Here is a 10254-nt window from a genome sequence, read left to right as displayed (position 1 = left end):
CAGCTTAATTAAATTGATCTTATATGCAGATTAGTTTCATTATCTTTCCTTCTGTTATTGCTGTTATGATGCGGGTTAAATATTATCCTATTGTATAGAGGATTGTTGTGCATGCCCTCTGTTGATAAAGCATTAATACAAATAATTAAATAATATAACAAAAGTTGAAATATAAGTAATTATCACATATTTATAATTTACACAGGCCTGTATATTTATGCTGATATTTCATTTGCACATTACATTTTAACATTAAACACTTTTAACAGACGTGTTAAAACGACAAAATGCGTTTTAAAATTATTTAAAATGACTGTACACAATGCATAGCAGTAGCCTACTAAATGTCGATTCACTGAAAGTAACTTGATCCTTTCCAACTTGACCACTAGACGTCACTGTAGCATTAATTTGGAAAGGGATAGTTCTCCCAAAACTAATTTTCCTCACCATTTACTCACATTTAAGCAGGTTTAAGCTTTTATGATGTTCTTTCTTCTGTTGAACACAACACAAGATATAATGAAAAATGTTGGGGGAAAAGCAGCTATTGACATCCATAGTAAAACAAAAAAAAATGCCATAGAAGGCTCAATGACTGTTTTTTACATGGTTGTGTTTAACAGTAGAAAGAAACTCAAACAGGTTTGGAACAAGGGAGGAAGAGAAAATGATGACAGAATTTTCATTTTTGGGTGAACTATCCCTTTAACGTTACTTGAAAATGGTTTCAGATTAAACTTTACTTACCTCAAATATACTCAGGTAAGAAATAGTCAGAATTGTATATAATTGTACTAAATTAAACTATAATCATAATTGAAATAAACATGAACTTTTTAAATATCTTTAAAATTAATAATCTAAATTCATTAGTAATTAAGTGACCATATAGTCAAATCACTCGCTTAAGAAATCCAAACAAAACCAAACATTTCTCACTACTCACACTCATGTGGATCTACAAGTTTAAGATTTTTTCTGCTGATCACAAAACAAGATTTTCTGAAGAATGTTGGAGAAAAGCTGCCATTGACATCCAAAGTAAAAAAATACAACATGCCAATGGCTTTTCCCCCTACATTATTCAGTGCATCTTCCTTAGTGCTCACCAGAAGAAGAAAAAACTCAAACAGGTTTGGAACAAGCAGACGATGAGTAAATGATGACAGAATTTTCATTTTTAAGCAAACTATCCCTTTAATTCCACTTTATTTATGTAACAATGTAGATTAATAATAAATAAAAAAAGAAAATGGCAACATAACTGTCATCCTAGCCCCAGGTCTATAAAGATTATAAAGATTTGTGCCTCATTTTAAGAAAATCTTTTATTTTGCCAGAATGTTACTATGGTAAGACAGTTTGGAGCCTGATCTCTCATTTAACCTGTCCTGACTCCACTAGATCTAAACACAACTCACAAGACAAATGGATGGATGGATGAATAAATGATTACATGGATTAGATCACGAAGGTTCCTCCGATTCTTCTTCCATGTGGATGACTCTGAACAAAAAGAGCTTCTTTCCTCTTGATTAAGCTAATGGATGTGTGGCTGATGTACCTGAGCAGCAAGTAAGACTTTGCAGATTTCAGAGCCCGAGGGTCAGGATGAGTCTCCACACACACCAACACATCGGCTCCTTCCCTGTTTGTCTTCAGTCTGTGTGACATCTCTTTATTACTGCTGAATGCAGCCTGAGCTACAGAGACAGCCCTGTTTGGATTAGGTGGGGTTGGCAGCGCCGTTTTTAATAAATTACAGATTTGTGTAAGTTCAGTGTCAGAAGCGCTTCAAGAGAGCTGATATCAGGACTGGAAGTGAGATTTGTGAGCCGATTCTGCCATATAAAGGTATCTTCAGCCTTGCTGAAACTAAAAGGACGAACACAAGTAAGATTTGAGAGGATTCTTTTATTGATATTTGATTAAATTACTGTTATTTAGTAAAAATGTCAATACAGCTTCTTTATACTACAGTCACTGGAAGAAGTGATGGCTTTTCTGCGGTCTGGAGCACAGGGGTGAGAAACTTACAAACTATTTATTACTGTTTTTAGAAAATACATAATACATTTTAGTTTCACAATTTTACCCTTGATATTTAATTAGAAAAATGTGCTTTTTTAATTACAAGAAGAGAAAAAAACGTATAAGGGTTATAAGGCACGTATAACGTATAAGAGCAATTTTCAAGGCTAAAATTAAAAGTAAAACTTATAATAAACAAATAGTTTCAGTCTCGTTTCTTAATAGCTTATTTAAGTGCTGAGTAATAACTGACTACAAGTGATCAGGATTAAAAAATAATAATAAAAAAAATTAGATTATATTGAGTTTTAAAATGCTCGTCATTTTTATGAATGATTACAAATTATTCTTAAAATGTCTGCAAAAAAAATAACAAATTATTAATACACTGTAAAAAATCTTGGTTGCCTTAAATGTTTAAGCAGAATCATATTATCCTTGTGAGTCCATTTAACTTATATTATGGTAAACTGACTTAAAATAGCTTGCATAACTTAATTAAGTAAAATGATAAAGTATAATATAATAATAATTATATAATATATAATAAATAATAAATATGCCACTGGCTAGCATGGTTGGGACTTGTGGAGCTGCGCATCGATGGATTTGCTCTTTAGTGTTTGGACTTTCAGCAGTGAAAATTAAACCACTCAACTCTGAAAAATGGACTGACACTGTTTCAATTTACTAGAGTCTTCTATGTTAAGCTGCTTTACATTTACTTAGACACAATCTACATTATAAAAGTGCTACAGAAATAAAGATGAACTCAACTGAATTGAACATTACATAAATGATATAATATATAATATAAAATTAAGTTAGAACATGGTTAACTTAGTTTGATAAGTTACAATTAACTAAAACCATACGTTGTCATGACTAATTGGTCAATGTTTTACAGTGTACTTATTTATTTATTTTTTCTCATTGAAGTTCTTAAAAATATACTTTGTGTCATATTGTTTTTATTATTTATAATACAGAACGGCCTTGTATAGTTTAATAATACAACAACACATTTTAAATACAGAAGTGCTCACATTTGGCATATAAACAGATAAAATATTTAATATTTGGGTGTTTTTCTGTTCATTTATATTTTCAGTTTTTATTATTTAATTCATATTTCATAAACTCAGAGTACTGCAAATGTTTAATTAATTTACAATATTTTTGGTCTTTTTTTATAACAGTAATCCCATTCAAATTTTTGTAACAAACAAATTAGGCTGATTCAATTCAATTCATGTTTATTTATATGGAGCTTTTCACAATGTAGATTTTGTCAAAGCAGCTTAACATAGTTCTAGTAAAGTCCAGATTTCAGAGTTGAAGTTCAGTTTAGTTTATTTGCTTATCTGACTATTTCATGGTAAAATCTAGGGATACAGCTTCATATACTCACATCACTATAGCATATTTTTTGTGATATTTAAAAACACATTTGTAAATATCAAGTGCTCACATTTGGCATATAAAAACATAAAATATTTAATATTTGGGTGTTTTTCTGTTCATTTCTATAGTTATTTTTTATGTTATTGTGAGGGTAGGTTTAGGGTTGGGGTAGGGGTAAATAAAATACAATTTAATGGGTAGATTAATAACTGATAACCTGTATACTTCCTGTTTTTACATTACTGTGATGGGTGGGTTTTCGGGTTGGGGAAGTGGTAAAATCATTGTTTGACAACATAAAAACAGGGCATTAAAAAAGTATATGTTTGACAGTTACTGTTGAAATACTGACATTTTGGAGCATTTTGTAAATAAGCTCATCATTAACAACACATTTTTAAATATCATCAAGTGCTGACAATTGGCACAAAAACAGATAAAATATTTAATATTTGGGTGTTTTTCTGTTCATTTATATTTTCAGTTTTTATTATTTTATTTATATTTCATTAACTCAGAGTACTGCAAATGTTTAATTCACTTCACAATATGTTTGGTTTTTTTTTATAACAGTATACCATTCAAATTTTTGTAACAAACAAATTAGGCTCGCTGGTTCGAGCCCCGGCAAGGTCAGTTGGCTTTTCTGTGGGGAGTTTCATGTTCACATAAACACAACATAATTTTTGTGACACTGTACCACAATAATTAATAATTACTTTTTAAGTCATTGTGAGTGTAGGTTTAGAGATAAGGTAGGGGTAGGTGTAAATAAAATACATTTTAATAAATAATATGAATAATATTCTGTATAATTACTGTTTTTACATTACTGTGATGGTTGGGTTTAGGGTTGGGCTAGGGGTAGGGTTAGACATAATAAATAATATGAATAATTGTCATAAACTTCCAGCCGCAGCTGTATCCCTTCTAGCTACAACCATATATCATGCGATTTTCAGATCACTCCAGAGATGTTTAATAGGATTTAGGTCTGAGCTCTGGCTGGGCCAGTCAAGGGGATTCACAGAGTTGTTGTGAAGCCACTCCATTGATATTTTGGCTGTGTGCTTTAGATCATTGTCCTGCTGGAAGATGACCCGTCGACCCAGTCTGAGGTCAAGAGCACTCTGAAGCAGGTTTTCGTTCAGGATGTCTCTGTACATTGCTGCATTCATCTTTATCTCTATGCTGACTAGTCTTTCAGTTCCTGCTGCTGATAAACATCCCCACAGCATGATGCTGCCACCACTATGCTACACTGTAGGGATGGTATTAGCCTGGTGATGAGCGATGCTTGGTTTTCTCCAAACGTAACGCCTGGCATTCACTCCAAAGAGTTCAATTTTAGTCTCAGACCAGAGAATTTTGTTTTCTAATGGTCTGAGAGTCCTTCAGATGCCTTTTGGAAAATTCCAGGCGTGGAGTGGAGTGTCTGGCCACTCTACCATACAGGCCTAATTGGTGGATTGCTGCACAGAGGGTTGTCCTTCTGTAAGGTTCTCCTCTCTCCACAGAAGAACGCTGGAGCTCAGACAGAGTAACCATCAGGTTATTGATCACCTCCTTGACTAAGGCCCTTCTCCCCTGATCACTCAGCTTATTTGGCCTGCCAGCTCTAGGGAGAGTCCTGGTGGTTCCAAACATCTTCCACTTATGATGGAGGCCACTGTGATCATTGGAACTTTCAGAGCAGCAGAAATTTTCTGTAACCTTCCCCAGCCTTGTGCCTCAAGACAATCCTGTCTCGGAGGTCTACAGACAATTCCTTTGTCTTCATGCTTGGTTTGTGCTTTGACATGCACTGTCAACCCTGGGAGCTTATATAGACAGGTGTATGCCTTTTCAAATCATGTCCAATCAACTGAATTTACCACAGGTGAACTCCAATTAAGCTGCTGAAATATCTCAAGAATGATCAGTGGAAACAGAATGTACCTGAGGTCATTTTAGAGCTTCACGGCAAAGGCTGTGAATACTTCTGTACATGCGATTCTGCAGGTTTTTTATTTTTGATAAATTTGCAACAATTTCAAAAAATCTTTTTTTACATTGTCATTATGGGGTTTTGTGTTTAGAATTGTGAGGAAATACATGAATTAAATTCATTTTGGAATAAGGCTGTAACATAAAAAATGTGGAAAAAATGAAGCGTTATGAATACTTTCCGGATGCACTGTAACATAAAATGACAAACAAGTCACCTAATCTATAGACCATGTTATTTTTATTATTTCATATTATTTATATCAATTCCTTTCAAAAACCTTTTACAAAACCATACAGTAGTGTAAACTGCTACATTAATCAAGAGTAATCGCCTGTTTAGTTTCAGCACCTACAGTAAAATTTATTTAACACCTTATCATTCTTACCTCATGAGTTGTGTCTTCTGTGTGTTTTTCTGCTAGTTTGTCTCCTGTAAGTCTGTGCTGCGTGACACTGGCTGTTTTGCTGTGTTGTGGAGCTCATACCGAGGCTTCAGTGCTCAACCTGCGGCGTTTCATCGGCTGTGCAGTCCGAGAATTCACCTTTCTGGCGCGTAAACCTGGATGCGGAGGTCTGCACATCACCACTGACGCCTGCTGGGGGCGCTGCGAGACCTGGCAAGTAAGACTGCTTTCAAATTAACCTGCAAATACAGAGTGAAGGAGAAGAGCTAAATATGAGCACCTGCGATAGGATCCATACTTAATCAAGATGATATAAAAATGTCTAGATGGAAATATTTTATTATAGTAGTGTTAATGCTATGGGATTATTTAGCAGGGTTTTCTTTATCTATCACATCGAATTAGGCTCATGCTATATAATTCACAATGGTCCTTAGCACTGTAAATCATAATAAAAGCTGATAATAATAATAGTCTTGTTTTGGAGTTCAAATAATTAAACATCGTCAAATAAGCACATTTTGTATTAAATACTGACATTGTGGATTTCTAAAAACAGAAAAGAAAAAAATTTAGTGTTTACGCTCAAAACGAGAAAAATAAACTTATTTCAAAAAGAAAAGATTATTTTTATGACTATACTGATAATATTGTATAAATGTATTTCATTGTAATGCACATTTTGGTTTCCAGGTTATCTTGATATAAGAATGATTATATATTTATACTGTAAAAAAATATGTGCAATGTGTGTATTTTTTTAGTATGAAACTGTGACACGGTGACCAGCCACAGTGGTTTGGAACTTATAATAATAGTAGAGTTTTATTTTATTTGCAAAATCGTTTGTATTTGCATTATTGATTGTGTTTGAAATTATATTTAATTATTACAGAGCACTTCTGGAACAGAACTTCCTCTTGACCCAAATAATCACTTTCTAAAAAAAATAATAAATTGAACCACTTTTCCTTTAGTGCTCTTAAGCTCTTAAGACAGAGGAGAACCTCTTGGACTGATTGCTGGAAATTAAAGGGAAGAAAAATATCAGCAACATGGTAGAGATATTTGCTCAAGCCTGGGTCTATATATATATATATATATATATATATATATATATATATATATATATATACATCTAAAGGTCGCTGGTTCGAGCCCCGGATGGGTCAGTTGGCATTTCTGTGTGAAGTTTGTATGTTCTCCCCGTGTTCGTGTGGGTTTCCTCCGGGTGCTCAGGTTTCCCCCACAAGTCCAAAGACATGCGCTATAGGTGAATCGGGTAAGCTAAATTGTCCGTAGAATATGTGTGTGAATGGGAGTGTATGGGTGTTTCCCAGAGATGGGTTGCAGCTGAAAGGGCATCCGCTGTGTCAAATGCTGGATAAGTTGGCAGTTCATTCCACTGTGGTGACCCCAGATTAATAAAGGGACTAAGCCGAAAAGAAAATGAATGAATGAATGTTTTACAATGATTGTACAATAATTACAATGCATTTGTTTTATGCTTCTTTTTGTAAAATGTTTAAACAGCATTAAATTGTTAATGTAACCATTTTTCTTTAATTCAACCTGAGATTAAGAGGTCATTCCAGTTTAAGTGGCAATTGAGGGCAAGTACACAGTTTCACCTTAAAGGCAAAGACTGCAGATGAACAGGGTAAAATAATTTACTAAAAGTTACCAACATACATTCCTAAATTATCATGGATTTACTACATATTAAGATTAGCAAAAAAAATAAAAAATAAAAACATGAAAAGTATTTTAAAATGCTGTTTAAATATGTTAACAAGCATAATTTAATTAAGACACACTAATTTGTATTTATATCACAAAAAGTCAGCTCTACTTTTTTAGAGTGGAGCTAGGTACTTTTTTAAAGGTACTGTATGTAAGTTTATGACTCTTCTAAAGCATAAAAATACCATAATATATTTGCAGATATTTAAGAACTATGCTAAGTTAACATTCTTGTTTATCTGAAAAACAATGCTGAAGTCAGATATTCTGCTTTGAAAATGTGTTGTCCGTGCCAGCACGTCTGTCTTTGTTTTGGTTATTTTAACCCGCCCACTGCCAGTTTAGCAAATTATATTTCAGCAGCCCGGGTTGCCTTCATGGAAAATCGCATATTTCATTCATTCATTCATAAAGGCTCTCAAAGCATGCGTCCGTGACCGAAATGCGACCTCCGGTGGACAGTGGCAGACTCTGAAATGAGAAGCAGATTCAGAGTTCCACATGAGCTTATTGGTAAGCAAATAATATAAATATCACGAGCGTAAACATTAGGTGAGCAGGTTACATTGTAACCCCTTGTCCTAACAACACGCTAAGTGACGAGATACGCAGTGATAAGCAGTTTGGCTGTTTTGCACCAGACGAAACACGACAGAAATTTAAATACAGCCATTCAGAATCACAGAATATGCACTCACTCACAAAATGGTAAGGTTTATCATCTAGTTAATACATATAAAACCTCTTTAACATTGTTAAATGCAGATGCTGAATCACTCATATGTGTTGAATTGCACAGTTTTGCTGCTTTCAGTATATGGCAATAAATGTCATGTAAAATGGCATTCAAACTCACATTATTAGCATTTAACTCTGAATAAAGCACATGAGATGTACCTGAGGTGATCATTGTTTTCTGTTGTTCAGCTGCAAGAAATAGAAGCCGTTTCTAATATATCAATTCCAGGTGTTGGTTAGAACAAAAACTAATTTCAATATGGAAAATATTCCTTCTATTGCGTGCCGTTGCTTTTATTTAGAACACGACTTAAATCAGCCTTGTTGGTCCTCAATCTGGCAACCTGTGCTTGCGTTTGTTTTGATCCAGGAATGCAATACCTAGTTCAACCACTGGGTTTAAAACTTACATACTACACATTTAAAACACTCAATATTTCAGAAAATACTGCAAACAACCAGTTTTTTTTTTCTAAATAACTTTTTGTGGAATACAATGTTGTATACAATCAGGTAAATTATGTTTGAACACAACCCTCTAAAAAATAGTATTGAAATGAATGAAACTAAAGTTTATATAAATTCTGCTGAAGTTTGAGACCTATATCAAAATCTAAAAAACTTGCCATTAAAGAAACACTACAAAGTATATTTTAGGTGTTTTATTTAAATTTGTCTGAAAAAGCACTTTATGAAAAGCCAAAAGACAACTTTGACAATTACATAAAATAAAAACTGTGTTTTAGCCTGCAGCCTTAAATAGTGCCTTCAGTTACAAATCTCTATTTAAATTAATTGCATTTGGATAGAACAGACATTTGGGACATTATTAAAAAATTAAAGAATCTGCAATGACTAAACATTAAACTTTATATATGCTTTTAAGTCTACAGTCTATCTAAAAACAAAACAAAGTGAAAAGCCCTTGTAATCCTGATGACATCATTCTGAGACACACCTGTCGATCACTGCAGAAGCCTGTGCTGGAGCCGCCGTTCATCGAGTCTCACCAGCGCGTCTGCACCTATAACGAGACTCGACAGGAGACGGTGCTGCTGCCCAACTGCACCGCTGGCGTGGACCCGTCCTACAGCTTCCCAGTGGCCCTGCGATGTGACTGCGGCCTTTGTCTCACCAGCACCACTGAATGTATAACTTCAGTCTGACCATGTGCAAGAGAAACCAGACCGCCCTCTTGTCATGACCGTTGTAAAACTGCATGAATAAAGTCAATCAGTATATCAATCATTGTATCTGTTTCTTTGCCATCGTCTTTTTTTCTATCATTTGAAAAGAGAAAAAAATTAAGAAACCAGCAAACACTGTACCTCTGATCTCACTTTATGCATCACAATTTATAATAAAATTAACAGCAACTGTTTTGAAGTAATGAAATAATGTCAAATGTAGCACTAAAAAGTAATTTAAAGATGATTTGTTTTTATTTTAATTATAAATATTATATAGTAATATAATTATAGTATTACTCTATACTAAGTATATACGTTTTTTTTTTTACTGTAGTTTTGACCAAATGCAGCCTTGGTGATCATATTAGATTTTTCAAAACTTAATAAATAAATATTTATAATATAATATATAAATATAATATATATTTAAAAAATGAAATAAAAAATCCTACCAACTCTTATAATATAAAGGGAATTGCATTTTGACATACACTTACCGGCCACTTTATTAGGCACACCTTACTAGTACCAGGTTGGACCCTATTTTGGCCTTGATCCTTCATGGCATCGATCCACCAAGGTACTGAAAAATTCCTCAGAGATTTTGGTTCATATTGACATAATCGCATCACGCAGTCGCTGCTGATTTGTCAGCTGCACATCCATGATTAAACCAAACAAACCAATTTCAATTTCCATCTTAAATTTTATCTTCTATTGTCCAATTTTGGTTAGCCTGTGGCAATTGTAGC

General features: G+C 33.8%; 1 protein-coding gene across 2 annotated transcripts; it reads left to right on the top strand.

Moving 5' to 3' along the window:
• Positions 1-1639: 1639 nt before the first annotated feature.
• Positions 1640-9557, top strand: gphb5 (glycoprotein hormone subunit beta 5). 2 transcript variants are annotated; one of them, XM_056471232.1, is made up of 4 exons: positions 1640-1896; positions 1984-2027; positions 5850-6048; positions 9287-9557. In XM_056471232.1, exons 2-4 carry the CDS (start codon positions 1999-2001, stop codon positions 9476-9478), a joined length of 420 nt encoding a protein of 139 aa, XP_056327207.1. In that variant the 5' UTR covers positions 1640-1896; positions 1984-1998; the 3' UTR covers positions 9479-9557. The 2 variants fall into 2 exon arrangements, with proteins under 2 accessions (XP_056327207.1, XP_056327208.1); XM_056471233.1 differs by having other exon boundaries at positions 1968-2027.
• Positions 9558-10254: the final 697 nt, after the last annotated feature.

This window comes from Danio aesculapii, chromosome 13 (genome assembly GCF_903798145.1).
Source record: "Danio aesculapii chromosome 13, fDanAes4.1, whole genome shotgun sequence".
Classification (NCBI taxonomy): domain Eukaryota; kingdom Metazoa; phylum Chordata; class Actinopteri; order Cypriniformes; family Danionidae; genus Danio; species Danio aesculapii.
This window is presented reverse-complemented; position numbering and strand designations above follow the sequence as displayed.

Excerpts from the sequence above, each read along its gene's own strand:
- gphb5 (XM_056471232.1), top strand. The coding sequence starts at position 1,999 with ATGGCTTTTCTGCGGTCTGGAGCACAGGG. Across the intron at positions 2,028-5,849 it reads CTGCGGTCTGGAGCACAGGG|TTTGTCTCCTGTAAGTCTGT; the intron begins GTGAGAAACTTA and ends TTTTTCTGCTAG. Across the intron at positions 6,049-9,286 it reads GGCGCTGCGAGACCTGGCAA|AAGCCTGTGCTGGAGCCGCC; the intron begins GTAAGACTGCTT and ends CGATCACTGCAG.